We start from the raw sequence: 20,340 nt of genomic DNA, 5'->3' as shown, positions 1-20,340 counted from the left end.
TAACCGTCGCTTTAAATTCTTCTTTTCCGCATTTGAAGAAACCGAGTAGGAATTGCAGTAAACGCGTCCATTTTCAAATCCTACCATTTGACAGCAGCTGTTGGGCAACCGCCGTCGTAGTTTTGTATTGTCGCGAATTAGCAGGAAAATGTTTCCTAAATAATCGATCTTAGTTTTTGTGGTTGTACTGTTTTACTGCTAATAAGTGTTTTAGTTATTTGGGTTTTGTTTTATTAGATAACTCTCTTTCTTCTGTGACGCCTAGAAGTGGAAGGAATCATTTATCTGCAACAAAATGAATACTCGCATTGCAACCCCAAAACATCGGTTTGGTACAGCAGCTGCTGCCACCGGTGGTGCCTCATCACCGACGAAGGCGTCCACTCCGCGATCGCGTCCGGCCACAGCTTCCAAATTGGCCACTTGTTTGCTTACGAAACGCACGCAATTGAACACATCGAGCTCGGAATCATTGCCGGGCTCTCCGGCCCGAACACCCAAAAGCAGTTCCACGCGTCTACCCAGCATTGCCAATGGACTGGAGATGAAATCGAAATCGTCCACTTCGCTTAACACAAACAGTTGCTATACACCTTCGTCTTTGTACCGAGCGCCGCTTGTTGCGTCGAAAAGCGTTTCCAAAGAATTCGGTACTCCCCGAAATGTGTTGAAACGCGCCGCGGCAAGAGAAAATCTTTTGAGTGCAAGGACACCGGAATGCTTTTCGCGTATTTCACTGGACAGCCCACAAGCGTCTGGGGGAAGGCATCGTACGAGCCAAACAAAGCTAGATGAAACCCAACGTAGCACAAAGGAAAAAGACAAGGAAGGGTCGGGAAGTGAAATAAGTAACCTCAAAGTTGCCGTCCGTATCCGTCCCCTGTCGGCAAAGGAGTGTATCGACTCGGTGGCCAATATCGTGCGGGTCGAGAATAATGAGCTGTACATTAATGGCGGCAGCACGGCCGATAATCTTGCCGGAGTGGAACACTACTTTCTGTACGATCATGTGTTTTGGTCTTGCAATACCGAGGATCCTGCTTACGTGAGTCAGACTGGAGTTTACTCTAACCTTGTCCATCCACTGCTCGATAAAGCATTCGAAGGGTACAACACCTGCCTGTTTGCGTACGGACAAACGGGATCCGGCAAGAGCTACAGTATGATGGGAATGGATCTGGATGAGAATTACGATGATGCTCCGAACCCGGACGCTGGCATTATACCTCGCTTTTGTCATGAATTGTTTTCGCGTATAAATTCTCTAAAGGGCCAGGTTCATGCCGAAGTGGAAGTGAGCTATTTTGAGATTTATAATGAGAAAATACATGACCTACTGTCCGTCACACCGACCGATGGTGTAATCACCGTATCAACACCCGGACAAGGATCTAAAAGGGCCGCACTAAAGGTGCGCGAGCATCCCGTCTGGGGACCGTACGTGGTCGACCTAAGCACGCATCCGGTCGATTCCCATACAGCCTTGCGGAATTGGCTCGCCGTGGGAAATAGTCAACGAGCTACTGCGGCCACCGGAATGAACGATAAAAGTTCCCGATCCCATTCGATCTTTTCGGTTGTGTTGAATTTGGTGGAAATTGTGCACAGCAGCGATACGGACGATTCGGAACGTCCCGGCGGTGGCACATCGGTGAAGCAGACAAAGCGAAGCAAAATCAGTCTCGTGGATTTGGCCGGTTCTGAGCGTGTAAGCCAAACGTGCGCGAGTGGCGCACGGTTGAAGGAAGGCGTTAGCATAAACAAAAGTCTGCTGACGCTTGGGAAAGTAATCTCGGCACTGGCAGAATCGAAGAAAAGTGCTACCACTTACATCCCGTATCGTGATTCCGTTCTTACGTGGCTGCTGAGGGTGAGTACCGAACAAAGTCTACATAAAGCTAGGTCGTATTGTTACATTTAAGGGGAAAGGGATATTATTTATTGCATCAACACATCATGTCCGCACAGAAAAGATTGTTAGTTCAACAACAGTCCGCTTGGCGGGAGCGCCATGCTGCGAAGAATCCTTCGGTGATGCTTGCACTTGCACACGAGGGCACATTTTTTGCAGCACGGTTTCTGGATGGGCTTTCGGGACACCGGTGGGTCCTCTGGAATAGTCAGTTTATTGCAAACGTTAAACAGTTCGATCCAAGAAGATTGCTCTTCACACAAATTTTCCTGCACTCTTTCCCATACCTGTTGCTTTCGAATCAGTTTGTTTACTGGTTCGCTTACCGCTGAATATTTTCTTCCACTTCATCTTGCCAAATGTGTGTGTTTTTTTATGTTTTTCACTGTATTTATGGTCACGATACTGTGACGAACCGTCCGCTCGAGGCGAGATTCTATTTCAAAGTGGACCTATGTTATGACATACGCTATGAAAACAAGTAATAGTTCACAGAAAGCACGCAAAAGTATCAACCGCAAAGGATTTCCGTCGGTTATATCAAGAAGGCAGATAAGAAATGGTTAATGGTTTTGAAAAGTTGCTGGTAAAAGAACATTCAAATGCAAAATAGTTTCTACCGCGCCATTTCATACACATCTCGTAAAGATAGATTAGGATGTTTTTTGTGTGTGCTTATGCCCGCGTCCAAATAATATCATAATCAACCTTCCACGCTACGATAAGAATATCGTCGAACGCCTTTTTTTTTATGTAACTCCAGCATTCGCGTTTATCTGCCACCGAATGAAAAGATTTCCGTTAAGCTTATGAATTAAATGGAACCCATCAACCGCTTTACCCTTAAAAAGCTTCAACAATATTGCTTAAGAACAAACGCTCAAATAGCGTTAAAATTCAAAGAAACCCGTTTGCAATCGAAGGACTGCCAACACGCGTTCGGTACGCAGCGTAATTAACTTTACGATAAAGAACCTCCTCCCGGACACAGCAAGAGAAAGAGTTTAAAGCCCCATAAAACCACGCCTGTTGTGGTGGTTATCAGTTTCGGAATGAACTGATTGATAAAGAACTGTGTGAACCAGTTTCAGTCAGTACTGGAACCGTCGATATTTCAAAAGACGCATACGTGACACCCTTCTCAGACGCAAAGGATCGATCGATCGAATCGTTGCAGGTGTCCCACGCGTTGACCGCAATCACCAAAGTCTCGCCCGTCCCTGGAGTAAAGTCTAGCATGTCCAGCATTGTGAAGTGCATTGTTATTGCGCCATTGACACCCGTATCTTATCAATATTAAGGCCAAACAGCGTGGCACAGTCCGTTACGGAAGATTGTATCGAGATGATGGTTGGGTAGCGTAAACTTGGGAAGTTTGGAGATAGGACAAGCGCAGTATCTTTTTGATTGATTTCTCAACAGTTCAATTAGGGTAATTTATATGGTATTGTTGCGAAAAGGCATACTTATCAGATAACGGACCAAGCTAATTAAAAAGAAATACAAATTTTACAAATTTTCTCCACAGGCTGCTGCAATACGCATTTATACTCCTTAACAAGCAACACTTAGTTCTATGCAATATTGTATAGGTTAATGTTTATTTTTCATTTTTAAAACATTCACAAACAGCTCTGAATATATGTAACACGATTTCTAAATATCATAATGCTTAGTAGTCTAAGGGTTAAATACTAAAATCTGATTGTAAATTGATCGGATTACAAGTGCTTCTTTTTTCCGGGGGGTTTTCTTTATATTTTCTGTAATTCATTTGTTTCACACACAAAACAGTAATGCAAATAATTATTATCTGTTGCGTAAAGAACACAAATCTCTCTCATTCATTGCGATGTTGTTCACGCTCGCTGCCGACACATCGTCATCGATCGGGTCGTGTAAAAATATGCTTAAACATTCGCACACGTGAAAAACACGTACCCTGCAAAAGCCTCTGCTCCCTTCCAACATGCTAAAATGCATATCGAACAGAATTGCGTTGAGAAAAGTGTAAGATCTCTGTTATAAAACGTTGTAGGAAAGGATAAATTGAACAATCCCCCCACACTACACCACTTGAGAAATGCAATGTTCCATTTTGCTAATCAATGATTCACATTCAGCATAACATCCCTTTCGTTATTGTACTGCAATAAAACCGTTGCAGTTGAACAATTCATTTTTTTGTTGTAGCTTTTCCTTCCCCACCAAATAGTCGGAGGTGAACTTGGTTTCGATTGCACGTGCCTGGTGTATAGAGCTATTAATATAGATCAGTCTTTTCGCATCAACAATAACAGTGTGTGGTACGTTTGTTTCTTGCGGGGTTTCTCCTTTTTTTTTTTGCACGTGCGCACCTGGCTTATGAAAAAGTCAGATCATGAAACAAGCGGATTGAATATACACGCTACTGATTATCGGGGATCTGCACACCAGAAAACGTTCCGAACGTTTCGTCCTTTCCTACTGTGAATTGCCTACGATGAATGAGCGTGATCCTCTCGTTTTAAAACCACATGGGATTGAAGCCTAATGCTGCCAAATGTTAAACTTATGCATAAAGTTAAAATGAAATTTTCCACTGCCAAACAATACGCCCGTGTTTTTTTTTTGCGCACGTATCAATAACGATATGAAATAACTTAACAATCTACCGTGTAATATCTAATGATAAGAAAACTCTTCTTATGAATGATTCCTCTTTTCACATTCCTGCGCGCACTGTACGATCGTTCCCATATTCTTCTACCCCGCGTTCATTTGCTTTCGATCGATTCCTGCCGATTGAATCCGGCACCAGCCGGTGTAATGTGCTGATGGTGGTTACCGGTCGGGCTGGTGGACAATGTTGTGCCTCGCGCCGATGCACACATGTCCTCCTCCTCGTCCTCCTCCCGCAGCTCATCGATGCACTCTTCCGCGTCCTCGCTGATGCTTTCGGTGGTGATACGCTGGCCACGCTTGCGCATGTACGCACCGAGCGGTCGCTTCTTTTGCTCCTTGCAAAATGGACACGCATCCTTGGACGATTTCCCCGCCGACGCAGATTTGCCGATGTAGCTGAGCAGTTTTGCTGCAAGAGAGGAGAGAGGCAAAGGAAAACGGACTTTCAGTAAAGTTGCTTCACACAATGTATGTAATTGTATCTCGTGTACGGGAACATTCCCCAAACGTGTTTGCGATCAACATGCATTCTTATCACTGCCTGGGTATTTACAAAACATACATCTACGCTGTGTAGTGTTCCCCGTACGTAAACACATACATCAAGAGAGATGCGGTGTACGACCGGCGTTATCTAATCAAAACAGTTGCACCAATGTGTGATGGTGCCATTTTGTGTCATAATTTCTAGCAGTCCATCGTCCTTAACGACATGTTCCTTTTACCCTTAGAAACCTTTCTTCAGTAAGTATACACACAAAATTTCTCGTAAAATATTGTGATAATTTTTCTAATAACTTTTATGCAATTAAATTCCTTTGCAGCTCATTCGTCATAGTACGGACTATGGAACCACTGCTGCTAGGGACAAAGACATGCAAATTGAACATTTACTGCGCAAAATGATAATGATACACACCACAGTTTAATGGTATCCTCTCGAGACATACTCCGAGTGCTGTTGACACACAGGGCGTGTATTCGCGATATCTCGCCATAGTCACGAGAGACGTTGCTGCTTCGAGAGAAGAACCAGCCCAGTTATTTATGGTCTGTTTTTGGTGTGTATTCGCCGGATGATGTCCATGCTATTAAATAATTGCCCCAAAGGGAGGTCATTTTTTTTCTTTTGTTTACAATTTGATAAAATCGTTGGGCACAAGAGAGAGAGAAGCTTGATCAACGACAGAAAACGCATCATTTAAGTTCTGAAACAGTTTTGGTAAAGTACGAAAGTACGTAACTTAAGTTCCGAACATAGCTTCACAGTGTTTTCTTATCAAGAAAAGTTAATCAAATTTTGCACAAAAATGAAGCGTTCTAGTGTTAAACTTTATTACTCGATGGACGTTTTTTTTGTGTCGGCAATGTTTTGATGAACTCTTTGCCTTTATCAGTCTGCTCCGTTCCGCTCGTTTTGAATGTTACGAGCGGTTGAACTCTGTCCTCGAAAGCACACAGTTTTGCGACATTTCTTATCAATTGGCTGGTGCCAAATCGCAAATGAACGTTTGTCTCAAAAGATTAGAAAACAACCGAATGTAGGACGTACATTGCTCAATGCGCATAGATACGTGTTTCTAAGTACGACAATCAATCGCAACACAAGCGTTTATCAATCAGCCGACCAAACCCATGCGCGTCGGTCGGTTTTCTTATCACTTTTAATTTTACTACAGAATGTAGGAAAGGAAGAGCAGAGGGACCCAGACGTTGAATAAAGAGTCGAATGAAACACAATTAAATTACAATACATTTTTTCGAAACCCAACCGTTCGAACAGTAAAAAAGAGGCATATATTGATGGCAAATTTGCTGATAAGAGATGGACAGCGCAACCTGACGCATCAGCTACCGGAGTGCATGGTACAGCGCTAAGTCGACGCCAACCTATCGGACCTTGGGGCAGACATAGTTGAGTCCTCACGAACTTGAGGCGAACTTGGTTGGGAACCCCATGTGGTCTCCCCGGGACGGACAGAGATTATACCTTATCGGCTGTACGGGCGGAACAATTGCAATCAGCTCGGGCGGTACAAAAAGAGTGGAAACAGCAATAAAAATCGGGAAAGGTTATCACGTCCTCTGAGGGAAGCGGTTAAATATAAGCGATGACCGGTGGGAAGGAATAGGTGGACCGTGTTGCCTTTTTTTCCCTTTTCTACAGAAATGTATTCTTTTCGTGGATATATCTACCACCAACGCAACGCTTTTGACAACGTCCTTGCCTGTTAATGGCATCACGAAAGTACGCGATGGCCACCGCGTGGTACGTGATCGCTTGCACGTGGTGAATACTATTTTTGAACGATCTCGTGAGCGCCACTGTCTCATCAGCGATACAAAACGAATCGGATAAAATGTTATCTGTACTGCATTTGAGTTCCGTTGGGCAGAAATGACGTTAAAAATGCGAGATGTCTATGGATGGAATAACCTTTTTCAAGGTCTTCACTATTAATCTTCCAACCGGTCATTCGCCTGAAAGCGGTCCTTAGTGCATTGGGTGTGATAATTTAATATCGTTGCATTTCTTTCGCCCGTTCTGTAAAAAGCAACGCATGCGCGCTGCCAAACAATTCCGAAGCAACAGTGTGTGCCACGACGCTCACTCTCTTTTACCTCCGTTACGAAAGGGCGCGGAAAAAATGTAGGTCAAACACCAACTCTTGAGGTGTGCGTTGATGCATGTCGCCCATCATTTGGCGGTTGTGTGTCGTCTGTTCAGGAGGGGGGAAGTATTGCCTCTGTTTTCACGGCAAATGCCACCGGTGTGTGTATCTGTTAGCTGCATCCCGTGCAGGTCCGACATTCGGCAGTAGTGTATGCATCCCGACTGAAAATATGAGCCTTGTTGTACGGTGGTCCCTGTCGTACAAGTGGCATCGAGTTCTGACTTTAATTTAACCCTTGTAACCTTCCCCACACTGGCTGGTTGGCCGTACCGGATATTCGTCTGGCGATGGTGAGACATTGCTCGCGCTTAATTGTTTCGCCCAAGGGTGCCCAGGGTGTGACAGTACGCAACAGCTGGGACATCCAGAAAATGCCCCTTAATTGGCAGTGATTCATTTCCGCGTAACGGAGAGCTGCAATAAGCTGTACCATTGAAATGTATTTCTCAATTTCCCCTTTGGGGTGATCGCAATCGCAATGATCGCAATGAGCAATGGAGTTTGAGTTTTTGTCCCGTTCAAAAATATATCTCCATAGGTTTAGATTCAGTGGAGCGTAAATTATTCGAAAGTCAAGAATTCATTTTTCAGACGAGAAATTGCTTCGTGCTTCAGAGCAGCTATATGATGTGCAACATGACCAAGTGTAGCCTCCAACATGAAACATTCAAATGTATCGTCCGTGATGATTTGGAGGGCAGTCTCCAAACGTGGACACTCCTTTTGGTATTCTTCGAAAAACCAAGGCCAAATTCAAAGTATTCGTACTTCTACACATAGTGTTTGGTGTAGGTTGTTGCCTCTAGACCTCTAAAGAGATGAGCACTACGATTTCCAGCAGGACGGTGGACAAGAATTCGAGGAAATTGGATCATTACCTGGTTTAGAAACGATTTAACTTACTTCTGGGACACAAATTTGTGGACTCCAAGCTTTGGGAAGTTTGTATTCTATAGACCATTAGTTTGGACAACGAATACAAGGAGTTCGATTTGGACCAGTTCAAGGCGGTAATTCTCGAATCTCGGACAAAATTCCCATGCATGTCGTGCCGTTTGCTTTTGACTGGGAGCCACATATGAAGCTCGTGAAGTAATGTGAAGTAATGTTGGGCTGTTTTTCTAAAGATGCGTTGAAAACGTTCTATTCAAACATAGCTTCCAATAGCAAAAAAACCAGTAACAACAAAAGTTATCTCGTTTATTTTGTATTCGAATTCCCGGTGTACATCCCTTCTCGATCTAATCGGAAATGCAAACATCGAGCGGTTCGATTTTACTGTGGAAGTGCAACTTTCCAGGGAAGTGCTAATGTTGGGCTCACTTGCCGGTTTAGCTGTAGACGACAGACTGCAGATGTAGGGTGTAAATTAACGTCACGCAATGGTTACGATCTCCTCACGCGACATCCATCGACATGACATCAGATTATCGAAGGCGCGCGCCTTTTGGGTGGAAATATCTCGTCTCAATTCGACGCTTCCGCACTTCGTGGCGTGACATAACAAACAACCTTGACGTAAGCGTGAGAAGAAGCGGGGGAAAAAGTACAGTTGGAATAGACTGTTTTTACCACCCCCTGTTCTAAAAGCCAGAAGCAATCATTTAAGCTAATTTGTATATTTTTCTTTACCACGACATGTAGTTCCCATACCGTACGCGATTGTGAACTGGGCTGCCGATCGTACGTCAACTTGCCACGCATAAGAAACCGCTCGAAAGTATACTTGTTGCATATTTCATTTGCCTTTCCTTTTTTTGTTGTATCTCCAACCAAGGGCGCGTGGGGTGAGGTTGAGCTCTGCTATTCATTCTAACAATTGCCGCATTTGCCACATTTGCATTGAATGTAAACTTCCGTTCCGGCAAGCAACTGATATGAATGGCCAGTGCGGTGTGTTGACTATTGCATTACGAATGCTGTAATATGCAACGACATCTACAAGACTCTCTGGTCTGTGTGAAGTCTGGTGCAAGTCCACTGAGAATCGAGAATGAACTAGTGTTGGATAAATCTGATTCAGCATCATGGATGTGAATGAATCATTGAAATGAATGAATGGATTTGAATCTCTATTTCAAAGATTCATGATTCTTCTAAGAACCATGAATAGTCCAAGATTTATGACCTCCACCTATGAGCTTTTTTCCCTCCTTCTCTCATGAATCTTTTGTGAGTTGATCACTGATTTGGGTGACTCCTCACTAAAGAACCATATGAGTGACTCTTCGCAAAAGATTCATTAAAACACCACACTAGAATAAACGCAATCGCATTTCTTCCATTCCATTGCCTGATGGAGAAGAATTGGGAATAAGCTTGACGATGATGTCAGCCTTCAGTGTTCAGCTAAAGGCCAGGAACAAAAACACCGTTCTTCCAGAAATTCACGCCTGGTTGACGATCTTTTTGCGCTTCTTGCGTTGCACCACTACTGCCTCCGTGTGTCTTCTCTGTTTGTCCCCGGTGGTTTTGTTGGCGTACCGAAGAAGAGTCAGTTTACAGTTCCGCTTTTGATTCTCCAGTAAAAGTACAACCCACTCGCGTATAGGTTAAGTGATGTTTGGAAGAAGACCAGTTCTGAGCTGTTTGCTTCTTTGCTATTTACTATTTTTATCAAACCGGTCTTCTCGGTTAGGATGTGGGAAATGGAAGGTGGGGATTTGTGAGCGTAAGTTGGGCACTCGATGGTTGCGGATGAGAGATCTTCTATTGGTGTTGTAGATACACGGCAAGGTTCAGTGGTTTCTCGTTGCGCTTTATGAGTAGCCCAACGTAGCCATTCTCCCACTCTTCAGCATTTGTCGATTGGGTTAGCTCCAGGTGTTGCAGTAACCCGACCCCACGACAAGCCCTTCTCTAATTCCCTTTATTTTCTGTACACCTCTGCTCTCTCCCTGCTTACGCTCGGCCCCACCCAACAAAGCTCCTCCACAATTCGGTGTCATATTGCTGCACCCGACGACCGCTCGAATTGCTTCACGTTGCACAGTGAGTGTACCGGCCGTGGAATGTACTTTGGTGCGTTTTGAGCACAAAACAGCGGGCCCCGGGTACTTTAGCTACATTGGCGCCATGTCGATTACTATTGGCAACGATCCCACCGTGTAGAGTATATTTAGAGTCAAATCAGCGTGTCAGCGAAAGCGCACGAGACAAGCAGTGAGGAGAGCCGTCTGCAACATTGCACTTCCACCTTCCCATGTCCCATTAAAGCGGTTTTACTACGAAGCGAGACCGGACGGGACGGAGACAAAGAAGACGCTCTGCGAGAGTTTGCAATTAAATGACACACCGTGCAACGTCTGTACTACGCGAGATCAGTTTTATATTTATCTCGGTCATTCTAAATTTAGAGAGATTTGTTGGCAGTTTTATGTGATTGATGTTTTTTTCGCTTAACTCATCGCCGTCATAGCGCCCAGGGCGCGGTATGTCTGAAGAGGACGGAGCCAATTCTTGCCTCTTTTTTGCCAGTGAAACGTAAACACAACGTGGAGGAGTAGGATATTGCGTACAGTCTTTGAAAATAGTGCTAACAATAATAATCTGCTACAAGTGGCCATGGGACCCACACACGGTATTCGGTGTCTCGTTTTTGTATCTCGTGCTGTGACCGTCAGCCATCAGCGCCACTGTTGTTGTGCTGTGTGCGAAAAGAGCAAACAATTTGCCTCGCTCAGGAGCGCTGGTTCGATTAAATTTAGCTTGCGAGGTAGGGAATTTTTGGCATATACATAGTAAAACTGAAGCTAAACAAGGTGTAAGCTTCGGGAACGTGTTTCTCCTGCCGAAAACCAATCTCTTTTTGGCTGTATTTAGCTTGTTTTTGAGTTCGTTTCGGTATGTTCTTATCGAACCGCAACAGCCTGCACGCTTTTTGTTTCATATGCGTAAAACAGCGAAGGAGGTCAACAGAACGGAAATGTTGAATTTATATGGAGACGCATTCGTTCTTTGATGCACTCGTTCCGTACTGCTAATGAGAACCGTATGGAAGGAGGAGGGGGATGTAGCGCACTTTTCGAGGTTATGTGTTCGTGCTAATGCAACGGAAAAAAAGAAGGAAACTACTCATCAAACGGTGAATGAAATTTGTAAAGCACAACCTGCACACACACCCACACATTGGGGTGATTTGCGTGGACCGTGCAAGTAATGCGCAAATAAGCCGCTCCTATATATGAGCGTGTGGCGTGTGTATATCACGCGCGCACAAAACGCAGAAGGAAAATCCCGACACCGTGGTAAAACAATACAAAACTGCCACGGCATCACCGCTCGTTTTTAAGCGTTTCCGTATTTTCCGATGTTGTAATGTGTTGTTTTCGTGCCTTCACGTGCCTAGAATTTGCATGTTGCAATGAACGATTATTTTACAATCTAGCGGAAAACCCTCTTCCTGAGATTGTAGACTACAACTTGAGTCTACGGAGCAGAATAGAAAAAGTGACATCGCATGAGAGCTGTTTTGTCGCCAACGCATTAGTGATGCTGTCAGTAGAGGCGGGATCACAACTGACAGCATCCGCCGTACTGTTGGCGTATCGCTGATCGCGATCGGTAAGATGTTTACCTTGAGCGCTGGAGCTACCGCTTGCGTTCGAGTGATGCCGCCGCTGTTGCTGCTGCTGCTTAGTCTTGGAGACGGGATTGTTCAGCGGATTTTCGAGCGTACCGTACGGGAACTTCTCGTAGTCCCGGTAAACCGGACCGCGGAACGAGGAGTACTGGATGCTATCGCTCATGTAGTAAATATCCATGGTGACGGTTGTTATGGCGAAGGATACTAAGATGCAGTCTGTTTTTTTTTTTGTTACACCAATAGACGATGGTTCATTAACGAACAAGAAGAGAGGGCACGCTGCTGCAGTCCTTCGAAGTCGAATGAAGGTTGCCTTTCAAATAGTGGTGCGTGCTCTGGACGTTTTTTGTACGGTTTCTTCCTAACCAACTGTCGTGTTTGTGTGTATGTGATTAACCCCGTCCACCTTCAGCCGAAGTCTTTGGATAAGGTTATAGAGCTTCAACGGTGAGGTTTTTGTCCTCCTATCGTGTTCCGCCTAATAAATCCTCACTGACGTCGCCATAGAATGGCTTCTTTATTGGGTGGTTTATAAAGCTTGGGTTACTTCAGTGAATCTACTGTTCCCCCACACACTCTCACTACTAGCACACTTTCACTACACCCGGAGGGGAGGGAGGGCCGTTTTTGTTGGTAAACAAATTGTGTTTGATCGCAAAACTTTCACCACCAAAAACATTAGCGGCTGCGCACCTTTTCGTTTAGTGACACTTGTTTCGTCGCAAGAATTAATCGCACTCCCTCGATGATGATGCCACGCAAATGGATTTTGCCGACGCTTGTGTGGAACACGTTTGGAAAACGACGCAATATTCACTGCTATATTGGTTGTTTTGGACCGTACGGTTTTTAATGAAGTTCGCTTCGGGGCCGTGTTACATTGGACGACTGTCTGTGCTGAACTGCAGCGTGCGATGAGCGTGGCAGGGATATATAAAAACACACTCTACCACCACCACCACTACCACTACCATCACCACGCAAGCTTCATCGTCTTTCCGACCGTCCTACGCGTTCGTTGCTCCAACGCCAAACGGTAGACAGGGGGAATGTGTTCGCACACAGCGACACAAACGTCGAAGGGGCCCCCAACACGTACAACGCAAGAGCTATCTCCGACGGGTGCCCGTGTAACAACACAAGAGCACTGGAACGTGGTAGCACACACGTAGACACGCGTCTCGGGCGCGCGCGCGCACGCATCTCGTTGGCTGTGTTAGTGCCGGTTCGTTGTTTGCCGCGTGGTGTGTTGGTATGTGTCGTGCGACGAAACTGACGGTTACGCACAAATTCTTCCGCTGCTGCCGTATGTTGTTAGCTCTCGTTCTCTTTTTTCAGTGGGTTCCATTCTAATTAAAACAGGAGATTATTTGTGTAGAGAATTTCAATACTATTATGTAACTATTAGCAAAAATTGTAGTTATATACGAAGTATAGTAAGAACAGTGTAACTACAAAAAAGTGAACATCCTCATCGCAGTGAAACCTGTTTTACGATCATGCGTTGCGAAGAAGAGAATGAAAGAGCATTAGCGAGAGCAACGATCACTTGCACTCTCAAACTGCTATGGCAACGGATAATATGGAATCGCCATTTGCATGAAGAAAACCACAGCATTCGCGAGAAAGAGCTAGATAGAATACAGCATAGACAAATCCAATGTTGCATTGTTGGGCTTGCAGAAAAGGAAAACATACCCATGTTAAAAATAGCACCATTGGTACATTTTGTGCCGGCTTACGGTGCGCTCATTTATGCTCATGCCACCCAAGCATACTTGGATGCTGGCAGAACAAACAGCAAGATAAACTGCAATAGAGCGAACTTTACCATGCGTCAACTGTGTTCGGCCGGCGGATGACGTGAGTGTTGCAGATAGCAATTGCTGTATGAGTCAACGATTAGGTTTGAGAATTCATCAAATGCGACAAGCAATTTTCGCTATTTTGATAAGAAATGTGGACCATCTCTAAAGTCCTGAGGATTCTGAATCATCTCACGCAAAAATAAAATTATGGACAGGTTTTTTTTTGTTCTGCAACAGTCCGTTGAACTTAATGAAAGTATTGTCCCCAGGAAGCAGATCTCTTTCGCCATTCTTATCTCGTCGAGTTGGTATTTGATTTATGTCTAATCTTATTACGGCTCCGTCCGCACAGCGATTACATTTATCAACCGATTGTTTACTGTTGTGTACCATTTTGCTAATACGCCGTGCCATATTACATAGGTTGGCTCTATACTTTGTCTGTGTCCGGATGTGTCTTTGATGGTTTTACGCCTTTACACACCTTTGCTGTGATGCGCAATCGGAAGGTGTTTGTTGTCATTAGAAGCGACCTTCGATTAAGTAGCTTTACGGGGAAAACAAGTGAATCCGACGTTATGGTTTAATCTAAGACTTAATCTAAGATTTGTTAAATGTTATTCAATCGGTAAGGAAGACGATCGCTACTAACAGGGTTTTAAGTATAATGCGCAAAGATAAAAGCTTTTTCTGGATGGTTTTCAAGTTGAAGTAGAATCTGTCCTAGTGTTGCATGAATCTGATTCAGACTCTTGAATCTGAATGAATCTTTGAACTGAATGAAGGAATCTGTATCTCTATTTGAAAGAATTATGAATCCTCTGAGAATCATAAATAATCCAAGATTTATGACCTCCTAGTGCTCAGTTACCAAAAATGGGCCCAACTACCATTCCTCTACCACTGCTCTGTGGACTCCTCACCTATGATTCATAGGGATGACTCCTAACTTAAGATTCATATAAATGTCACTTCTCAAATGATTTATTAGGCACTACACTGATCTGTCCTGCTTTATCGAGCTTTCGAGACGTGAAATTGATACTTTGCAACGCTTTTCTTTCTGGCTGTTTGCGGACATATCTGTTGAGAGAGCTTTCTACAGAATTGGACTCATTTTGATCAAGATCTACTTAAACTACTTGTTACTTAAAGAAATTCTACAAATAGGACCAATTTTACCACATTAAATGCGAAAACCCTGTACGCGGGGCTCTCCCAGTAAAAAAGACACACCCATATTTGATGTTTGCAAATAGTCTGACCGTGTACGATTAAACACCTTTCCTCACTGTTGTCCCTTCCGCAGCACCGCTTCAAGTGGCAACTAGCATTCTGAAGTAGGAGGGACCTCCAATGAGTACAATTGCTCTTTAAGCGTACTTGATGCCGACTTCGCAGACTTTAAACTAAGCTTTTCGCGCTACATAACAACACATCCACACCGGACGTGGAGATCGAGTAGAGCCGGTCCTCAGTAACAGTGTCTACCCGTGGGGTCATCGTTGTCGCCATAATCGCACCGGGTACGATCCATCAATTATTGATCGAGAAAATTGAACGCATTTCGTTCCGCATCGACCTGTTTTGGTGGTCCTCATTGGCGTGGAAGGACACACTCGATTGCGCCCCATCCGTCCCCCATTGGCTCCTTCATCTTTACCCCTGCACACCCGGTGTACGCGAGTGCATACCGATACATGGGAGATTCAGGTTAGGTCATCGCTTTTGTTTTTCCCATCGATAACTGCTAACGAGAAGCTCATAAGCGCCTACCGGACGAAATGCTATAACCGTTTTTTAATTACTCCAATAAAACCGTGGGTGGGCAGAAATGTTTAATCGGTAATGGGGTAGATCGTTCGTAACCACCGCATGACGGAGTCTTAAAGGGCTTAAACGTGCCCTTGTGCTGTGTTTTTTTTTTCTCTCCGCCATACCAATCGTTTAAAGTTGCCAAAACAAATTAGGAAAACAAATTAGTTACCCTTGCGGGGGAGGTAACCGATAAACCAACAAAACAAAACTTGTTAGTTCCTGTTCCTGTTTTTCCCGACGGGCTCTATTATATTGCGTACATAAGCTGGATTTTATTGGTGATGCGAGTTTGATGTTTTGAAGTCCAGAGTTCCCAAGGTGATCCCAAATAGTTTTCCTGTTGTTGATAATGATATCAGCTCACAAAGAGAAGAATAGGCAAAGCGATATAAGGAACGTGGGGGTAAGAAACTAAAGCCCTCGTCTAAAGGTGGTTGTATGCGCCCAAGGATTCCTACCCTGCGCGCAGCACGTGTTAACACGCGCTTATCGTGTCGGGTTTGGTGCCTTCCTTCAGCGTGTACTGTTGATTGGTGACTAAGTTACTGTCTTTCTATCGTTTATGCCATGAGACAAGGAAAAACGACGCCATTTCTTTGGGGTTTTATCTGGACGGAATTGCTTACGACTTCGAAAAAAAACCGATTTGCGCCGTAATACGATCAACAATAAACGTTAAACTGCTTTTTTTTGTATAATTTATATAGTTTTCATGTTGATATATTAATATCTTTACGCACTTTTGAGATTCACTATGATTAAATTGATGATTTATCAGTATTACATGATAGGTTTTCCTTTTCTTTTGTTATTTATGTTGAAAACCTTGCGGTAAAATCACTACACGACTTATTTCGAGTGGTCAGATATAGTGTTCTACTTTTGTTTGCACACCCTCTCAACAACCTTAGCTAATAGTGCTGTGCCCGGTCGATAAAGTTTGCTAACCTAACCTACATTTCCCATCCTCTCCAAAGCAATCCAAACAGCAAGGCGAAGAATTCAAACGTACCTTATTTACTGTAGAACTTATAGCTCAGGTTTCTCGTTGCTATCTCACATCGTATAGACATATATTTCCTTCCAGATATAGCAATGGTTCGTTTGTTCCTTCCTTATCATTAGTACAACAACTTGAAGCTTTATTTAGCTAGAAAAGTAGTTATAAACTCATCATGCATTAAATAACTGGAAACCCTCGCCTGCCCCTTTGGGACACACTTTTTAGATAAGTAACAGTGCTTACAATTGTTAGACAGGAGGAAGTTTACATAAAGTTTGCATCATTTTCATCCGTAAACGTTATGTGCTGCACGTGAATGGCGAAAGCGTTGCAAGCTATTGCCAGGTGTAGAATGTTCGTGAAGTGCCAGGGCAGGATTTTCAACTTCAGGTGATAACGTTGGAGCTATTTCTGGCTACCATTTTTCAATTTGAACTGAGGAGTGTGTTTTGGGTAGCTGTGAAATTCGTCCCACTTTCCTGTTTTCAAAACTTATTCAAAACATTATCAATACACAGATTTGTAAAGATTCAAAGGAACTTCAGCTTAAACAAGCACAAGAAGCGGTTTATCTCCACATGTTATTCTTTATCTTTACATTCTATTTAAACTTTATAAGAATTCTCCCAGCTCTGCAACTGGAACTTGAATCTCAATCCGCCAGGACAGCATATTTCCTTTATATGCTTATATGCTTTTAGCATAAATCTTGGAAAATATAAAGCAATAATCTCGTCATCATCACTAATCCGGTAACATTTCGTTAAGTATCGCTTTACAACTCGTGGATGAGTCTAGACTCCGTGTTATGACACTGTTCCCGGCAGTATGGATGCTGACGCCTTTTTGCGGTTACCGATCAGATAACACACTGCATTTCGTCCCTGACCATGGCTATCATGTTACTGACCCCACCGTCTACATTCAAGCTTCGTTATCATTTACCGGGGCTACACAAGCTTCGTTGTTGCTAAGATTCTTCAACATACAACAAAGAAATATAAATTTCATAAAGTTCCACTGATGTTTGATTCTGAAGTCTTTTGGGCACTTCCTTCTCTGGCACGCGCCAAAAGCGAAAGGAAGTTATGGTTCGTTCGTTTTTCGTAATTTAATTCAGTTTCTGTATAATCGAAATGAATACGTTTATTTAATACGCTTGGATAGTTTCCATGTTGGTATGAGTGACTTTTTGTTGTAAATTTTTTAAACTACATAGATACAGTGACATTATAAAGCAAAATTATAACTCCTTTTTTTACCTTCAGGAAAATCTTGGTGGAAACTCCCGCACCGTCATGTTGGCCACCATATCACCTGCCAGCATTCACCTGGACGAAACACTTGCCACGCTGCGGTACGCCTGCCAGGCACGCAGCATTGTTAACCGCGTCAAGGTGAACGAAGATCCGCACGATCGTATCATTCGCGAGCTGCGGGCGGAAGTCGAACGTCTGCAGGTCCTGCGACAAGACTACGAGCGCCAAAAGCGTTTATCCGAAGCTCATCAACATCATCATCCGCCGCGCAAAATCATCATCGAAACATCGGTAGATGATGGTGAGGTTGAGGCACTGCGCCAACAGCTTGCCGAGACGGAGCAGGAGCTCTCGAAAGCTCAACGATCCTGGCGTGAACGGTTGCAGGAAGCGGAAGATATTCGCCGGACGGAGATGAAGTTGCTTAAGCGCAAAGGGCTAGCGTTGGAGCTGTCGGCCGAACAGAAGGAACCATGCCTGGTGAACTTGGCGGCCGATCCAATGCTGTCCGGTACATTGCTGTACATAATTCCTCCTGGGACGGTACAGATTGGCCGACCATCCTCCCTAACATCACCAGACATCGTTCTGGAGGGTCCTCTTGTATCGCCCAAACATTGGTAAGTGTTTGAACAAGTAAGACTTTCATTCGCTAATTAAATTGTTCTTTACTTGCAGCTCCATCGAGAACAAAAATGGAAAGCTATTCCTGCTACCGGAACCAAACACCGAGTATGAAACATTCGTCAATGGTGAACTCATCCTAGAACGTCGCCAGTTGTTCCACGGTGATCGACTGGTGATCGGTGGTTCGCACTATTTCCGCATCTCGAACCCGCTGTGTCCGAACAAATCTACCCAGATTGTAAGTTAAACATCGATTCGATTTGTACCAAAAATAACAAGTTTTTCATTTTGCGATTTAACAGATGGTAGACTTCCAGCTAGCTCACCAGGAGATTTTGCACGAACAGGAGAACCGCCTGCGGCGTGAGTTGGACGTGGAAAAACAAGCAGCAATCGCGCGTATAGAGGCCGAACGAATGGCCCACGAGCAGGAATATGAAGAGCGATTGGCTTCGCTTGAGCTGGAAAAATTTAAGTACAAATGTCGCAAGGAGTTGCTTGAAACGGAACAAGAAGCATTGCTGCAGTCCGTTGGTAAGCGCCAAAAGTCCGACGGTCCTAAAGACCGTCCGTCGGATGTTCGCGATTCGTTTGATTGTGCTCCATCAACCGTGGAATCAAACTTGGCGGAAAAGATTCGCCAAATAATGGAGCACACAAGCGAGGAAAGCCTAGCGCATATACAAATGATGGTAAAGGAAGCTAGTCAGCGGTGCCGGACTGTGGGTTTAGACTACGACTTCAAGCAAACGCAGGTGTGGCAAGATGAAGGCATTTTCCGTGCCATGATCAACATCGTCGATCGCGCAAACGGACGAATAGCCGAGTGGGTTCCGGCACGGCTCGAATACTGGCTGGGTGTTGTGCGCGAACGGGACGATTTAACGGCGGACAATATGTTCGAACATTTCGATCTTGTATGGATCGATGCGGCGAACCAGTCGGCAAACGAATCGCTCCTGCAAGAGTCACACAATTCGAGTCGCATATCGTTGAACCTTAGTGCGGTGAAGGATGCGATCCGTGGACGACACAGTCTCGTGTCAAATTCCAACTCCAGCACCCCAAGTAGCGAAAACACCGTGGTAGGAAGTTCACGCAAATCGCAAGGACTTTTCAAATCCATCTTCTCAAGACCAACGCTGATGCAGGATAAAGGTTGTACGAACAGTGCGCGAAAGGCTCTCTTTACTGACCCGGAGACAAACGATGAAAATGTCCCAAGCAATCACCAACATTCTTCTCCACACACCAAAGGCGCCACTACCGCTCTGCATCGATTCGATCAAAAGGCAGCCAATTATCTCCGAGAACTTAGCGTAGTGACGTTGAAGCTACGGAAATTGTGCGAGAAACACCAAGAATCCGATTCGTCTGCCATTATCGAGCAGGCGCAAAATAAACAGAAAAGGAACGATTCGGAAGAAATGTTGGCAGCACGCTGCCTGGATTCGGTGGCCGATATTGAACGGTCGCTGCAAACCATCCGTTCGGTACTGGCTGACCACAACATCAAGGAAGCTACGCTCAGTGCTATGGAGGATGATTTCGGCCGGACGCCCAAATCGGTACGCTTTCTTTTGGACTAGCGAAACATTGTGCTGTTCAATTCTTGCCTTATCTTTTTCCAATAACCGCAACTCCTCCAATGTGCTAAGGAAAATGATAAATTAATAGTGTATTGTTGTAGTATAGTTTTTTTTTTGTACCAAACTTCCAAAGTTTCTCTTTTAAATCGGCAGTGGCTATAATCGATATCATTATATTTTGATATGTTTTCGTATGTACATCGTTTTTACGTAAACCGCAATAAACAGCGTTACTTGATAAGGTTAAGTTCGCAATGGTAAATAGCGGAAACACATTTTCGCATCCGAATTGAAAACAATTTTTAATTTTACTGTGGAAAGTTTGAAGTTTATTGTAGAACAGGAGACAGTTGCTTAACATGCGCGCAAAACACGATCTACGTTAGAGTATTCGAAGTTC

The 20,340-nt window shown here is 44.2% G+C and overlaps 2 protein-coding genes across 2 annotated transcripts; one reads left to right on the top strand and one right to left on the bottom strand.

Moving 5' to 3' along the window:
• The first annotated feature begins 295 nt into the window (after positions 1-295).
• Positions 296-19,940, top strand: LOC128715990 (kinesin-like protein KIF14). Its single transcript, XM_053810910.1, has 4 exons — positions 296-1,870; positions 17,734-18,344; positions 18,403-18,589; positions 18,654-19,940. The coding sequence occupies exons 1-4, from the start codon at positions 296-298 to the stop codon at positions 19,938-19,940; spliced, it is 3,660 nt and encodes a 1,219-aa protein (XP_053666885.1).
• Positions 4,669-12,014, bottom strand: LOC128715991 (uncharacterized). The gene is made up of 2 exons (XM_053810912.1): positions 11,828-12,014; positions 4,669-4,985 (listed from the first exon to the last, which is right to left on the bottom strand). The coding sequence occupies exons 1-2, from the start codon at positions 12,012-12,014 to the stop codon at positions 4,669-4,671; spliced, it is 504 nt and encodes a 167-aa protein (XP_053666887.1).
• Positions 19,941-20,340: the final 400 nt, after the last annotated feature.

This window comes from Anopheles marshallii, chromosome 3, assembly GCF_943734725.1.
Source record: "Anopheles marshallii chromosome 3, idAnoMarsDA_429_01, whole genome shotgun sequence".
NCBI lineage: Eukaryota > Metazoa > Arthropoda > Insecta > Diptera > Culicidae > Anopheles > Anopheles marshallii.
This window is presented reverse-complemented; position numbering and strand designations above follow the sequence as displayed.